Source organism: Ostrea edulis, chromosome 3 (assembly GCF_947568905.1).
Source record: "Ostrea edulis chromosome 3, xbOstEdul1.1, whole genome shotgun sequence".
Lineage (NCBI taxonomy): Eukaryota > Metazoa > Mollusca > Bivalvia > Ostreida > Ostreidae > Ostrea > Ostrea edulis.
This window is the reverse complement of record NC_079166.1, coordinates 45,998,603-46,016,572: the sequence shown is the minus strand read 5'-3', so window position 1 is coordinate 46,016,572 and position 17,970 is coordinate 45,998,603. Positions and strand designations below refer to the sequence as shown.

Sequence of the window (17,970 nt, the reverse complement as noted above, 5' to 3'; positions counted from 1 at the left end):
ATTGTTGACAGCCAAAATTTTGACCTGAATGCAAGAATAAAAGTAATATCTTAGCCATAAATCTGTGTTATGTAAATAAAGACTCGAGTCTTTTTATGTACATGTATATACAAACAAACCAGTGAAATATTGATTTTGTAATATAAAGCATCTTAATTTTGCATAGTCACAAATTTTAACTTTTAGATGACACATTTTGCCCCAAAAATGCTTGAAATGTGAAAGATATAATTAACGTAGATTGATGTCCATTTCTTTTGAAAATTTCGTAAACAATAACATACCGCAATCTTTGTTTACAAAACAAATAATAAACTCTCTAAAATGAGCTTCTGTGATAATGTATAACCATAATTTTTATGTGAAATCTTTTTAACACATTAGACAGTAGATTTTGATCATTAAAAGTGAAAAATAAAATTTTGGGGGAAATCGTGAATCAGTCCCTTTACTGTAGTAAGATATATAAACGGACGATATCACCCTTTCGAATACGAAATGTCATCTATTCTTATAAGTGATATCACCTATTCATTTCGAATAGCTATAGGTGATATCACCCATTTGAATAATAGTTGAGATCTAAGTGATACCACCAATCAAAGAATAGATAATATCGCTTATAAATATGTGATAGCGAACAGGTTACATGCATATTACTAAAAGACAATAAATACCAAAACACCAACTCATAATAATCCTGTTTCACATAGAGTCTTCTATCTGTACATCTTCCGACACAAAGGGATTGCTAAGACAGCAACACATACAGACTTTTATTGTCAAGTTCGATTCGTGATTACAAAACAAAAGGGAGATAGATGCGCATTCATGTATATGCTCGAAAATAAAGTGCCCTTTCACGAACCGTTATCCTAAATTTATTGACGTTGTTATCAGATAGTTGGTGTACAGATCAATTGTATGTATCTACTTCTGGTACACAGAAAATACTTAGTATGAGTGGTTTAGTAGACCACTCTTATTCTTAAAACATAATATACTGCATGTAGCCCTATCTCCCAACACCAGCTTTAGTGTTTCCACGCACTTTACGTAATCAGCGCTCCAAGTCAGCGCGCTAATTACACCCAAAATATATAATAATTATGTCATTATGATAATTATGAAAATACTTTATTTATATAGAGTAACTTCGTCTGTGCAGATCACAAGCCTTTTCCTTGGACTTTAAGTAACATTTACAATTACATATATAATATACATCTAAACATTGAATTTATTGACGTTGTTATCAGATAGTTGATAGTAGATAAAAAGTAAATCATATGACAGCTTGAGAAATCATTACAATAAGTTACAGTTTATAAATAAGACACATGTGATCAGACTTTACAAATCGAAGAGGCATACCTCTCATAGATTACATTATGGATTTTCTTTAGTTGTTGGTGCTCTGTTTATTGACAGATGAAGTATAGTTGAAATTCTAGCATGCAGTATGACCGCAACTGAATAAACTGGTTTTGTTTTATGGTCGGCAAAATCATAATTTTACCGAGAACGTGGTGACGATGACCTTTTCAAGACAGCATGCTCATAATTGCATTATATGTACTTTCTGTAAATATTCAAAAATAGCCTCGCTTCATCTTCTAACATTGACATGGACACAATTTTTGATCGATTGAAATTGAGTTTTTTGTTAAAGAAAAAAGATCTATAATTTTATGAATAAATGAATTTAAAATATTTTTACCCAGTATATACATTGTATTTATATAAAATCTGGCTCCCAAATTTGTGTTTGTTAACAAGCTTGTCATAGCCAGGAAACCACACACGGAGGTGGGAACACCAAGATTTCTATAAAGTATGTCAAAAGCATTCAACATTTCACCATAACTTCATGATAAATCAATTTAGGGAGCAAGCACAAATAAAGAACAGAAATTTTTCGCTGTAAAAGCTGTTGTTTTTTTCCCCACTGAAGCCGACAACTGATAATTGAGTCACGTGACATGTGTTTTGAAATGTCTCTAATACATATTTGCGTCAGTTTTTGAAGTTTGTTGCTGTATTTTACACGAATGAAATACATGTACTGTCATATTCTTAGTTAAATATATAATATCAAAACCGTGTCCATGCCCCTATAAATTAAACGTATAACTTTTTTTTTTATATGTACTAAATGGATAATTATTTGTGATTTTGTAATCATGATGTAAGTTTGAAGGTTTTAAATCGAATAAAAATGATTGAGCATAGGAATTTACAAAATTTTAATATTCACCTTGAATTTTACATTGCAAAGTCTATCGGATTAGTATGGTATTTTTCTTAAAGATATTCTTAAAAGAAATTGTATCTTTAGAAAAATCTCACGGTAAAAAGTTGCATAAACCTTTTCTTTATAAAAATATGAAAAAAATTAACAATTTACCGCTGATATTTTAAGAAAATTGGAGTTTTCTTATTTTTATCAATGGTAGATAACTCTTCCAAAAAGTTTCATCTGCAAACAGATCTAATCATTTACCAGTCATGTGGATTGGAACTGTTCAACTTTCTTGATTCACAATTGTCCTAATCTCCTTTTATACATTGAATACTTTAAATAATCTTAAGATAACATAAATAGCCTGGTACTACGACACTAAGTAGATTAGATAAAAACTTGTCCCACAAACCTATTATGTAGTCATAAGTTTTGTTAAGCGGTATTTGGAGATCGACATCTTTTCGTATAAATGTATAGTACACGAGGAATGCACACAGTGCCGTTAGTGCTGCCCAGAACCGATGCATTTTCTGTAACAAAACAGGCAATTTATATAACTATTCATACTTTGTACTCAACATTAATTAAATGTATTCAGTAATGTTCCCCGTAAAAGAAATATTGCATTAAAACTGACGTTTATATTCATTGGCGGATCCAGAAAAATCTGAACCGGGAAGAGGGAATGCATTAAACAGGTGGGTGTTTGGAGGTTGTCTCGAGGTCCCCGGTGGGTCCAGAGAGAAGCCCTAGAGGGGGCCCTGAGGCGAAACCCCCTGAAATTACCAAGTTCTGATAAAATAAGACTATATATTTTAGTATTTTCGGACATATATATATACATGTATATTTTAAAAAGGAATCTCATTGATTTTATGAGGACACACGCCGGTGCTGGATCCGCCACTGACATTTTACAATTCTATTAAATCGTACATACTTATTTGAAAACAGTTGTTTTATAAACTCTTAATATATCATATACTTTCATCTTCACTAGAACAACAATCCATGACCATAATACACATCTGGAATAAAGAAACATATACTAACCCTTGATTAATTATCACTATGTGTACAAAGAACGTACTTTCGATTTGCTGTGTAGACACAGTCTGTCCACGTCTCCTCAACTGGTTCAGTTTCACTTTTATATCTTGTCTGCAACATCATCACATATATCAGACGGAAAGAAACATATCAGGAAGTTTAACATTCAAGTGTCAAGTGCTGAATAGTACTTATTGAACATTCATTGAAGAGCACACGTGTAATATATCCTGCATTCATATGACAGTATACATGTACGGCGGAGCGAATGTGCAATAATCATGATACTAACAACGCTATTTAATACCCTAGGATTTAAATTTAATATCCAACATTTGAATATAGCATTAAAATAATACCTGCCTAGGATTTTTTTATTATCATAAGGATATATAAATAAAGGAAGAATAGAGTAATTCGGAATAGGCCTAATTATCTCATGATTCCGCTGTTTTTATATATCTCATTCGACAAAAAATCCTTAACATTATTTTTATTATGCTATAGTACACGTATCATGATTTGTAAAATTAAAAAGAAAAGGCTAGGTATATGTAGATTTTTATGTTCCGAATAACTCTCCATAAAATTAATCTTCTTTGTGGTGTAATCATAAGTAATATTGAACTGCCAAAGATTATTATCGACAGAACTTATAGATATACAAAAATATGCGTCTCACATTACAGTACAGACGATACTTTCCACAGTATATATTTGCCACAAACATGATGACTGAGACGCAATTTGACAATAGCATTTAAAAAAAAAAAAATCGATAGACATTATACAAATTTAATTCTGAACAGTGTCATGTATGAACTGCATTTCAGAAGATAAGTCACTACATAAGTATCAAACTAGGTCGGCTTCATTGCCTGCTGGAATCGATGAGTTCGGGGGATTTGGGGTAGTGGTGGGGGTATCTATCATATGATCGAATGATTTCGTGCTTTCCGATTGGCGCGATATCCCAACAAGAGTACCGCAAACGGTACAATATACATGTACGCCCGTCAGGCAGTGAAATTCAACAAACGGTACAATATACATGTACGCCCGTCAGACAGTGAAATTCAACAAACGGTACAATATACATGTACGCCCGTCAGGCAGTGAAATTCAACAAACGGTACAATATACATGTACGCCCGTCAGGCAGTGAAATTCAACAAACGGTACAATATACATGTAAGCCCGTCGGGCAGTGAAATTCAACTTGGAAGCATATTGTGCACTCTGAATTGATACAACACGCATTCTGAACAGAAAAGCCTTAAAGTGGGTCATGGTGCACTAATCCATCTCACATGTGAACTGATTATGTATTAAATTTTCACTGAGAGTGAGGTTGTGACAAAATGTTGGTGTAATATCTATTTATGATGATAAAAAGTCCAGGAAACCATTTGATCTACTTTTGACCCTCAAGTAGGTCATGGTGCACCAATTAAGTTGAAATGTGAACTGATTAAGTACATGTATTTCTCTGAAAGGAAGGTCGTGACTAAATTTTAGAGCAATACCTGTGACCATACCAAAAATCTGGAAAACTGTTTGACCCACATCTACCCCTAAAGTACTGCAGGTCGTAGTCCGCCAATCCAGCTAAAATGTTAACTGCACTTGTCTTCCTCCGAGAGGAAGCCTTTCACTAAATATCAGGGCAATTTCTGTATCCGTGATAAAAAATACTTTCAGAAAACTGTCTGACCTATTTTTAGTCCAAAAGTAGATCAAGGATGGACCAATCCTGCTGAAATGCAAACTACACTTGTATTCCCCTGAGAGGAGGCCTTTGACAAAATAGCATGGTAATATCTGTATCGGTAATGAAATTAAGAGGCCCATGGGCCTAGAATCGCTCTTCTGATACATTGTAGAACAGGTAAAAATTCTCACTAACCAAGATTCATCAATTAACAAAGTTTGATGATGTTAAGTCAAATAGTACCTGAAAATTTAAATGTAACTGTCCAAAAGTAGGTCACCGTGACGTACTTTTGGTCGACACACTGAAGACTCAAGATGCATCAACTGACAAGTCAAATAGTATTCAAATATAGCCGTCAAATTCCAAAAGAAGGCCACAGTGACCTACTTTTTGGTCGACACACTCCAAAGACTAAAGATGCATCAACTGACAATGTTTGATAATTGAGGTTAAATAGTATCTGAAATATTCAGATATAAACGTCAAAATTCCAAAAGTAGGTCACAGTGACGTACTTTTTGGTCGACACACTCTGAAGACTCAAGACCCATCAACTGACAAAGTTTGATTATTGTAAGTCAAATAGTATCTGAAATATTCAAATATAGACGTCAAAATCCAAAAATAGGTCACGGTGACCTACCTTTTAGTCAACACACTCTGAAGACTCAACATGCATGAACTGATAAAGTTTGATAATTGTAAGTCAAACAGTATCTGAAATATTAAAATATAGCCGTCAAATTCCAAAAGTAGGTCACGATGACCTACTTTTTGTCAACAAACTATGAAGACTCAAGATGCATCAACTGACAAAGTTTAATGATCCTAGCTTTCATAGTGTCCAAAATATGCATCTAAAATTGAAACTGTGAAATTTGAATGTCTGCAAAATTCAAAAATTAGGTCTCTATCACCTACGTTTTTTATTAAATTTGTTTCGAGGCATCTAGACAACTTACAAGGTTTGATGATTCTAAACCTCTCGGTATCTGAAATAACAATTTAAAATGTATTCATAAATGATTAGCCATAAAATTCAAAAAATAGGTCATGGTGACATACTTTTTACATGACGCACTTCAAGGTCCCATGATCAATCGATTGACAACTTTTGATGATCATAGGCTCAAAAGTGTCCAAGATATGCATCAAAATCCATTAAATAATAATTACCTGCGAAATTCAAAAAGTAGGCCACCATGACCTACTTTTGAGACAACATGATATTAGGTCCTAAGATGCATCAACTGACAAAATTTGATGACCCTAATCCTTATACTAAGCAAAATATCAAAGTTTTAACAAAACAGAATTTAAGGTCAACTTTGAAGTGACCTTGATACCACACCCTTTGCCCCAGGATGATGCCTTGAACAATTTTTTTTATCTACAACCTATCCTCATCCTTATGCATAAGTTTGGTGATAATTTGCCTAGTGGTTCTTGAGAAGATTTTTTTTAGCAACCACTACTTTTGTTTGCATTTTCCTAATTATCTCCCCTTCTTAAATGGCCATAACCCTAGTTTTAGTACAAATGAAAGCCCTTGGGCCAAGGATACCCTGTGACAAATTTGACAAAAATTGGCCAAGGGGTTCTTGTGATATAGCCTTTTTCCCAAAAAGTTGACGCACACCGCACGCCAGAATATGGCCATATGATTAGCTCTTTGAGTCTTCGGCTCAGAAGAGCTAAAAAGTCCAAAAAATTGTTTGACCTATCTTTTCCAAAAGGTAGGTCAAGGATGGACCAATCCAGCTGAAATGCAAACTGAACTAGTATTCCTCCGAGAGGAAGCCTTTGGCTGAATATCAGGGTAATATCTGTATCCATAATGAACAAAAGCAAGGAAAACTGTCTGACACATTTTTTTTCAAAAAGTAGGTCAAGGATGGACCAATCCACCTGAAATGCAAACTGAACTTGTATTCCTCCGAGAGGAAGCCTTTGACCAAATATTAGGTCAATATCTGTATCCGTAATGAAAAAAAAAAACTAAACTGTCCGACCCATTTTTTCGAAAAAGTAGGTCAAGGATGGACCAATCCAGCTGAAATACAAACTGAACTTGTATTCCTCCGAGAGGAAGCATATGACTAAATATCAGTGTAATATCTGTATCCGTAATGAAAAAATGCTCGGATAACTTTGACCTATTTTAGCTCTAAAGTAGGTCAAGGATGGACCAATCCAGCTGAAATGCAAACTGAACTTGTATTCCTCCGACAGGAAGCCTTTGACTTAATATAAGGACAATATCTGTATCCGTAATGAAAAAAGGCCCGGAAAACTGTTTGACCTATATTTAGCTCTAAAGTAGGCCAAGGATGGACCAATCCAGCTGAAATGCACACTAAACTTGTGTTCCTCCGAGAAGAAGCCTATGACTAAATATCAGGGCAATATCTGTATCCATAATAAAAAACGGCCCGGAAAAATATTTGACCTACTTTTAGTCCTAATGTAGGTCACGGACGGACTGACCAATCCAACTGAAATGCAAACTGAACTGGTATTCCTCTGAAAGGAAGCTTATGTGAAAATTTCTGGGCAATATCTGTATTTGTTACGAAAAAAGTTCGGAAAACTGTTTGACCTACTTATTCCCCTAAAGTAGGTCAAGGGTGAACCAATCCAACTGAAATGCAAACACAATCTTACAATTCTTGAGGGAGATATTGTGACCAAATTTCAAAATTGTACATGCATCCGTTACGGAAAAAAGTCCGGAAAACATGACCTGGAACGGACGGACGGACGGACAGCCAGCCGGACGGACACACGGAAAGCGCCATAACATAATACGGGACGTATAAAAACTTGGAATCGCCTCCACGTACCGTTTAGGTAAATACATACGTTGCAGTGTAACGGAGAGGAAACCCTCGGGTTCCAACAATGAATAAGATGCTTGTGATTTTTTCCCCAAAGATTGTGTTGAGGTACGAGTAAACAAACTATCTGGAGTGTGGAAGGTTGATTCCAAGGTATGATGGTTTGATGAAATCATTTGTTTCTGTTTCTCTAGTAAAATCAAAAGAACACACGCTAAACTCAGATACGATGTGCAGCTTAATTCCACAAGGAAGCATTTCTCTCGATCACACTGACGTTTCACATTTGACATCTACAAGGTCTATGATCATTAAGCTAACAAATCCTGAGAGATTGGTAAAGTCAGTTTACAATTATACCAAACATCTTCGACACAAGGAATTTTAGCCTTTCTCTGCCTTTGACCTTAACCGTTCCCGCAAGATTGATAGTTCTAAGCACAATATTTTGTACACAAGGATTTTCTAATTTTTCTGGAACATTTGCATTTGTGCGTTGAAAAAATGAGAAGCATTTTTTTTTTCACGAGATGGAATTCCTATAGGTCAGAAATATGGATTAGGAACATGCAAATTCCTACAGGTCAGAAATGTGGATAATAAACAGGCAAATTCCTACAGGTCAGAAATAAGGATTAGGAACAGACAAATTCCCATATATCAGAAATGTGGATTATCGAAACGCGCAAATTCCTACAGGTAGGTCAGAAATATGGATTAAAATCGCGCAAATTCTTACAGGTCAGAAATGTCGATTTGGAACAGGCAAATTCTTACAGGTCAGAAATAAGGATTAAGAACAGGCAAATTCCTACAGGTCAGAAATAAGGATTAAGAACAGGCAAAATCCTACACGTTAGAGATTAGGATTAGGAGAAGGCAAATTCCTACAGGTCAGAAATGAGGATTAGGAACAGGCAAATTCCTACAAGTCAGAAATATTTATTAGGAGCGCTTAAATTCCTACAACTCAGAAATGAGGATTAGTAACTGGCAAATTCCTACAGCTCAGAAATGTAGATTAGGAATAGACAAATTCTTACAGGTCAGAAATTTATTAGGAGCGCTTAAATTCCTACAACTCAGAAATATGAATTAGGAACAGACAAATTCCCATAGGTCAGAAATGTGGATTATAGAAACGCGCAAATTACTACAGGTAGGTCAGAAATATGTATTAGAAACGTGGAAATTCCTACAGGTCAGAAATGTGGATTAGGAACAGGCAAATTCTTAGAGGTCAGAAATGAGAATTAGGAACAAACAAATTCCTACAGGTCAGAAATATTGATTAGGAGCGCTTAAATTCCTACAGCTCAGAAATGAGGATTAGTAACAGGTAAATTCTTACAGTTGAGAAATGTGGATTAGGAACAGGCAAATTCCTACAGCTCAGAAATATGGATTAAGAACACGCAAATTCCTACGCGTCAGAAATAAGGATTAGGAACGGGCAAATTCATACAGGTCAGAAATAAGGATTATAAACAGGCAAATTCCCACGGGTCAGAAATGTGGATTGGGTACAGGCAAATTCCTACAGGTCAAATATGTGGTTTAGGAACAGGCAAATTCATACAGCTCAGAAATATGAATTAGGAACGGACAAATTCCTACAGGTAAGAAATTAGGATTAAGAACAGTCAAATTCCTACAGGTCAGAAATAAGGATTAGGAACAGGCAAATTCCTACAGGTCAGAAATATGGATTAGGAACGGGCAAATTCCTACAGATTAGGAACAGGCAAATTCCTACAGGTCAGAAATAAGGATTACGAACAGGCAAAATCCTACAGGTTAGAGATAAGGATTAGGAGAAGGCAAATTCCTACAGGTCAGAAATAGGATAAAGAAAAATGCAAATTCCTTCATATAATCCATGCGCAACTCTGTTGTACATAGTGTGCACACCACGTTGAATTACATATCGACCGCTTGATGACCTTACACGGAATGCATGTCACTCCATACTCAATCAAACGTCCTCCTTAATTATTTCTACTCACGAAATATTTCACATGCAGCATATAACGATACTGTACATTCTAAAGGTTACTCAACCTATTAATTCAGAAACGTTTTCTTATTTCCCCCATTAGAACGCCTCTGTAACCTCTGAGGCTCATCAAGCAGTGATGGATTTAGAGATCATTTTTTTGCGTTGAAATTTTTTTAAAATATGTAGAACAAGAGCAAAGGTACACGATTTAACATTATACATACCAACAAGTACATAGAGATAAACAAATCAATTATACATACCAACAAGTACATAGAGATAAACAAATCAATTACTTGTTGTTATTTAAGTATCGCTATAATACAATGTAACCCATAAAAGTAACCTTAAAAACTTCTTGAAAAACCCTGTAGCCCCCCCCCCCCCCCCCTACTCTACCATTAAAAAAACCTCGACCCGCCACTGCAAAGGACGATCTGAAATCTATAAGGGTGTAAATGTGAATGCATGCATGTTTCGAATAAATGAATGTAATATACCAAGAATTTAGTTCAATTTGTTTGGGAGCAATGATTGACGATTACTCATCTTCATTTTATAAAAATGATGCATTGAGCTCAGACTTGCGTATCCTTCTACAGAAAGAAAAAGGAAAAATAGCACAAAACCTTGAAAACTTTATTTGGCGATTATTGGCCACGGCTATCTACAAAAATCGCTAAAACGCATCAAAGATGTGTATGGCTGAGTTGCAGTGTGGAAAATTATGCTCGCTTGCATTCATGAAGTAAAAACATCCACGTATTTAACATAGTTTATAAGTATGACGCTTTGAATGACCGCAATAGGTATTTAGTGTGATGATGACCCTGACCTTTGGATTTCAAAAGCAACACGAATCTCATCTTCACAAGTCAAGGGTTATTGATTCGTTACCTCGCACTAACCCTTGACACCAGTCGCTATTTAAAAGTTGGGCTCGAGAAGAAGGATGACGCAATACACTAAAATTAATCAGCCAATGGGACTTCTTGTTTCAGATGAAAGTTTGGTAAGGGAATAAACAGAAAGTAAAAAATGGCGTCCGTTGACGAAAAGATATGTGAAAAACATCAAATCGATCATTTGACTGAAAACCAAAAGCTTTCGATATCATGTATCAGAGAAGGAAAAGATGTTTTATTGGGACTAAAACCGGCAGTGGTAAATCGCTATCTTACGAAGTTGTTCCCAATATTTTGGACAATTTGTTTAATTTGTTAAAACATAGTCGACAAACGTACTTCGACAATCCATCATTTTCATTTGGCTCATACCCCAAAACCTCGTCTAATTGTTTCTTCAAGCAAAACGAACCCCCGAAAATCAATCGACGGTATCTGTCTTGTACTAATTGGCCACAAATTCTACACCATAATGCCGTCGCCATGCGTTTTTACTGTTTAGTTTTGTTTTCGACCGATTATAAAAGACGTTGTCTGATTGGTTTGCAGCTTCAGGCTGCAAACCAATCATGTGCTTCTTCTCGAGCCCAACTTTTAAATAGCGACTGATGTCAAGGGTTAGTGCGAGGTAACGTATCAATAACCCTTGACTTGTGAAGATGCATGAATCTTGAATGTCATCAGGATTTGAAGTCTGATAAACATGCATCAGCAAGTACATGTATAAAAGTTAGAAGCAAGCTCAATTCTACAATATATAGTGAAAAAGAGACCTTTGACCTTTTGATCTCAAAATAAGTAGGAACCTTCCTCTTTTGGATGTGATCATGTTATGTAAGTTTCACATAGATGCCCCCTAGTAATATGAAAGTTAAGAGACCGGACAAGTTCAAATCTATGGCATTTAGTGACAAAAGTGACCTTGACCTTTGGACCACAAAATAGATAGGAACCTTCCTCTTTTGGATGTGATCATGTTATGTAAGTTTCACAAAGATGCCCCTAGTAGTATTAAAGTTAGAGACCGGACAAGCTGAAATATATGGCATTTAATGTCAAAGTGACCTTGACCTTTGGACCTCAAAATAAATAGGAACCTTCCTCATTTGGATGTGATCATGTTCTGCAAGTCTCATAAAGATGCACCAATAAGTATGAAAGTTAGAGACCGGACAAGCTAATTGTGGACATCTCCCGCCCGTCCTACTGGACGCCCATCCTTCGCCAATTTAAAAGCCGAGATTTGCTACGCAACTCGGCTAATAAGGGAGTCAGGCATCAATTATTGCCTTTTTGGCATCTCTAAACAATACTCGCATGAACAGGTGGGCTCTGGGCAATATATGATCAACTAGTACAGAAAAAATTATTTAAACACAAAATCAAATAGGAAACAAACTGTTGAGCACTAGTGGTGAGCCAAAATAGCCGCCATCAGACTATGCCTAAGCATAGACTGCGCCACGAGTTGGGCAACCTATACAATACCACACTGTCGTGAAAAACTATCGGAATATGCTTCACATTAATAATACGACGGATCCCGTGGGGATCCGGGTTAGAATAGGTCCTCAGTACCCCTTGATTGTCGTAGAAGGCGACTAAATGGGGCGGTCCTTCGGATGAGACCGCAAAAACCGAGGCCCCGTGTCACAACAGGTGTGGCACGGTAAAGATCCCTTCCTGCTCAAAGGCCATAAGCGCCGAGCATAGGCCGAAATTTTGCAGCTCTTCACCGGCAGTGGTGACGTCTCCATATGAGTGAAATATTCTCGAGAGGGACGTTAAACAATATTCAATTAATTGATTAATAATACGTGGCAAATTCCAGCCAATATGTGTCCTTAAACTTTAAGCTCCCTGCCACCCTTAAAACACCAATGTATATCCATGTCAATGAACTACTCGGTCAAAGCTGACCTGGACAATAAAACTAAAATGACTAGGTGAGAGAAATTGTAAATACAAAATCATAGACCTTCAATAGTGTATAACTGGTAAATATAAGTGGAGAAAATAAAAATATGGCTAAATGAACAATCAATCAGTCATAGCGCAGCCATGGCCCATTTCGGCAAAGTCGCGGGGACACCAGAACAGAAAATTCTTCAAAAATGCTTGCAATGCCTGTTTCAATACATATAACAAGAAGTTATTGCCCATGTCAGAAAGGTGGACCATATCTCTAAGAATTGTACCTGTAAATCTAGATACCTCTTTGATATGGTCAATATAGCTCGTAAAGTATTGCAAATACAAAACAAAAGGAATCAAATTGAAGAAAAAGATACGATATCTCACAGTATGGGAAAAGTGCAAACAACGAAAAGTATGGAGATTTTCGAGAGACACATGTAGACGCCATTGATGAATCAAAGTACTGATAAACGCTAAGCTGACATCATAAAGTCTGTCTGAAATGTTAATGAGGAGGAACAACAGGAGAAAAAATTCATTCATTATTCTTTATTTTACAACTAAATAACACATTGTCTGTACGGAAATAACATGTGAATGGGAAACAATGTCCTGAAACTGTTAATCATGTTGAAACATAAACTGTATATGACGTTGATAAACACAAATCTTTATAATGATTTTGGCCCTACATGGGTACGAAAACCCTACCCCTGGGACCATGAAATTTACAAATTTGGTAAAGCGTTACATGTACCCGTTACTATTATAAATACTGTCTGATGTGTATCATACCGATTATTAGACCGTTCTTTAGCACACTGATTTTGACTACGGATAACTCCGTTTACCTGATCAAGAGATACAGTACCCTCAACATTATTCTTGACATGATAAACGATAGAACACGATACACGCACGATAGGATAGGATACACGCACGATACGATAAGATACACGCACGATACGATAGGATACACGGTAAACCTGATAAACGCAAAACACGATAAACGGAAAACCTGATATAAATGTTGTAAATTTAGAAACAATTTAGACAGAACGAAATTTTGACATGTACAAAAATAATTACATTATGTTGATAATAATATTGAGGGATTTCAAATATTCATTATATACCTAAAACGTATAATTTCTTTATCCACGGTCGTACGTTTATTTTTGTTGTTTTTTTTTTTTTAAATTCTATTTATGTTGTTTCTTTACGCCATTACAGCTAAAATCAGAAAACTAAATTATATACGGTATTTGATTGATTGATTGTATCTTGCTTAACGTCTCGCTCGAGAATATTTCACTCATATATGGAGACGTCACCAAGACCGGTGAAGGGCTTCAAATATAGGCCTATGCTCGGCACTTACGGTCATTGAGCAGTGAGGGTTCTTTAGCGTGCTCCGCATGCGGCAGGCCCGGGGTTCGAAACCCGGCCGCGACACACCTAAGTCGTTAAAACAGGTAGTGACAGTTCCATCGCCAAACGCTCGGCATCAGGTGTGAATGTCACGGGTCCTCGGTGATGACCTTAAAAACGGATGACCTGTGTCACAGTAGGTGTGGCACGCTAAAGAACCCTCACTGCTCAATGGCCGTAAGTGCCGAGCAAAGGCCTAAATTTGAAGCCCTTCACCGGTCTTGGTGACGTCTCCATATGAGTGAAAAATTCTCGAGTGAGACGTTAAGCAAGATGCAATCAATCAATCAATCTAATGTCTATTATCTTGAATATCAAGTTCACCGCTCATTCAACAACTACAACAAGAGGTACTGTGAGCAATGTTCACTAAGAATACCCCCCGCTTACCCCAATCTCCCAAAGGGTGTTGGTAATAGGTATAAACTACCTCTTTTCCGAGTGTAAAAAACAAATGGCATGACAAACCGAACCATATTGCTACTTCGATATCCAGTGCGCGTGACCTTTGACCTTTTGACCCCAAAATCGATAGGGAACATCTTCATCCCATGGGTAGTCCATATATATGATATGGTGGCTGTAGGTGGAAAGGATAACGCTTTAGAGCCCGGAAACCATATTGCTACTTCAATGTCCAGTGCGCTTGACCTTTGACCTTTTGACCCCAAAATCGATAGGGAACATCTTCATCCCATGGGTAGTCCATATGTTTGATATGTTGACTAGATGGAAAGGATAACGCTTTAGAGCCCGGAAACCATATTACTACTTCAATGTCTAGTGCGCTTGATCTTTTGACCCCAAAATCGATAGGGAACATCTTCATCCCATGGGTAGTCCATATGTATGATAGGGTGACTGTACGTGGAAAGGATAACGCTTTAGAGCCCGGAAACCATATTGCTACTTCGATGTCCAGTGTGCTTGACCTTTTGACCCCAAAATCGATAGGGAACATCTTCATCTCATGGGTAGTCCATATGTATGATATGGTGACAGTAGGTGGAAAGGATAATGCTTTAGAGCCCGGAAACCATTGCGTCTACAGACGGACGGACAGACAGACGGACAACCCGATTCCAGTATACCCCCCCCCCCCCCCCCCCCCCAACTTGTTGCGGGGGGTATAATTATTTTCATAATGACCGCTTTAAAAACAATCCACTGCACTACGTCATATTGCTCATATGTTAGATATTTCTACATATGAGTGATAATTGATAGTCATAAGTAATTGGAACATATTTATATGAATTGATTTTTTGATAACAAAAAATAAATAAACTATTAAAAACATAAACAAAACCCGGCTTGATTTAAATTCGCAATTTAGAAACGCTTAAAAATGTCTGTGTTTAGCATGTAAAAAATTCAAATAATCATCAAAACCAGCATAAATTTCCAGTATCTACACGTACGACTATTGGTGCATGTGTACATGTACAAATAAAAACAACGACGACAGCTGAATTTTGGGAGATGCAATACCTTTGCACTTTTTAAAAACTTAATCTTCTAAATGTGTGAAATACAATATCGCTGAGAATGTTTATTGTCAAAACACGGGTGATACACAAAATCAGATAAAAGGACGCACACAAGTTCAGTGGTTGGTATACAAGTTGAACACAGGTGAAAAAAATCGGAAGAAAAAGAACCATTATTAAAATATATGTAATAAACAATGTAATTTACTGAGTTTTCCTTTCAGATTGGAACTTCCTATTTCTCTGTTGGTGTTAATTACAAATAATTTTTTCTAGACAAGGAAATGTTTATGAACTCCAGATGAAGGAGCTTTCAGTTTTACTGTCCTCGGTTTGCTCGACAAACCACTGCCTACTTTCCAGACTACTTAGAATGAAATTGTGATAAATTTTCACCCTCTCTGGACAGACAATTAGCTCTTCTTCTGCCTTAAAATCGACAACTTTATGTTCTCCTTCAAGTATACTGTCTTTCCTCGATTCCTAAAAATAGCTTCTTTAACAAAACGAATAAAGCTTTCGGAAAGTATCGTACTTTTTCATTAGATTTAATATACGATCCTGATAGTTTCCGAAGCTACACGATAAACGAAAAACCTGATAAACGCAAAACACGATAGAAAACGGAAAACCTGGTGCACGATAGGATAGGATACACTCACGATACGATAGGAATGTCAAGTATAACGTTGTGGGTGCTGTAAGGCTCACGGCGGATGTGACCGGTCGACAGGGGATGCTTACTCCTCCTAGACACCTGATCCCACTTCTGGTGCGTCCAAGGGTCCGTGTTTGCCCAACTATCTATTTTGTATTGTTATAGGAGTTATGAAATTGATCACTTTTCGTTATCTTCGCCTTTCTTCTAAATATCTATTTAGTCTAAATTTAGTATCAATTGCACTAAAGAATATGCTATTGAAATGTCTTACAAAAAAAAAAAAAACAACAACAACAAAAAAACCCACAACACTATATACCAAGTTTGGTCCCATCCTGGAGTATCTGGGTTCTCTCTTCCACTGGGTGCCACAATCAATCAACCAGAACGTCTGTCCTGACGATCATGAAGTCTACAATTTTGATAAAGGCCTTCCTGCTGTACACAACTATGCAATTATTTTTTCTTATAGATGTAAGGTTGTAAGGGAAGAAGATTGATTGATTCATGTTTTTCTGCCACACTCAACAATTTTTCAGTTATCTGGTGGCACCCAGTTTTTATTGGTGGGAGAACCCAGATACTGTGCACCTGGCTTCCGAAAGTAAACTGGGGAAAGCCGTGTGATTTTGAGCGCAATGCTCTAACCACTCGGCCACGGAGTTCGCTAAGCATTTTCAATAACTCTTTGAAAATATCATTAATAGTTATAACAGAACCCCAGATGTCTGATATGAAGATCTCAAACTTTTCTGTCTGATCGACTACTATGGAGATGCCTTACGGTATTACATTTGTATGTTATACTTAATAATGAACATTTCACCTCTCCCTTACATAACTATAACATGTACCCATTAAACACTAGTGATAATAACGACACTAGGGATATTTTATTTGCTTAAACATCACCGGGATTGTCACTAAGAATTTTTCGAGGCGATTGCGGGACTTAGGGTTTATTGATTGATTGATTAAATATTGTTTAACATCCCTCTCGAGAATATTTCACTCATATGGAGACGTGACGTCTGAAGGTCACCTTCCGGTGAAGGGCTGCAAAATTTAGGCCTATGCTCGGCGCTTATGGCCATTGAGCAGGGAGGGATCTTTATCGTGCCACATCTGCTGTGACACGGGACCACCCCATTTAGTCGCCTCTTACGACAAGCAAGGGGATACTGAAGACCTATTCTAACCCGGATCCCCACGGGCTACTTGGGGTTTATAAGCAGCTCGAGTACCATGGACATTTCATGCATCCTTTGTATAAGCTCTTCTAAAAAAAAAAAAGTAAAATGCGAAGTTATATCTCTGCACCCCTATTCAGAATGAACACGAAACCGATACTTTCCTCTGTTCGCTTAATTCTCAAATAATCACAATGACGTAAGTGTTAATATCCCTAATTATCTTCCCAAATGCATAATTGTGACATGTTTAATTAATCAAATAATTAATACAATTTTATGTAACCATATTCGCCATTTGGCCTCGGATTAACAAAAAATTGTAATCTCCTCAGTGTTCAACAGTAGGCTATATACACTCTCGGGTCATGACAACAACCCGGCCTCAAAATGACAACACATTAATACATGTACATGACATGTTGGAATATATTTTGTTGTTTGCTGGTGAGATCACTGTAAACAATAAATCTATTTCATCACAATGACACAATCTCTGATTTTTAAAAAAAAAAAGAAAAGTAAATATAA

General features: G+C 36.6%; 1 protein-coding gene across 7 annotated transcripts in view; it reads right to left on the bottom strand.

Moving 5' to 3' along the window:
* The window catches only part of LOC125675942 (alcohol dehydrogenase [acceptor]-like), a 44,842-nt gene extending 41,274 nt beyond the window's left edge, over window positions 1–3,568 (bottom strand). For 4 of the 7 annotated variants that reach the window (XM_056157926.1, XM_056157924.1, XM_056157925.1 and 1 more), the window contains exons 1-2: window positions 3,299–3,567; window positions 2,655–2,775 (exon numbers count right to left, since the gene is read on the bottom strand). In XM_056157926.1, coding sequence (XP_056013901.1) covers window positions 2,655–2,772 — 118 coding nt within the window. In that variant the 5' untranslated portion in view covers window positions 2,773–2,775; window positions 3,299–3,567. Of the gene's footprint in view, window positions 1–2,654; window positions 2,776–3,298 lie in introns of all 7 variants that reach the window. The other 3 variants (XM_056157928.1, XM_056157929.1, XM_056157923.1) reach the window with 3 other exon arrangements.
* Between the last annotated feature and the right edge of the window lie 14,402 nt (window positions 3,569–17,970).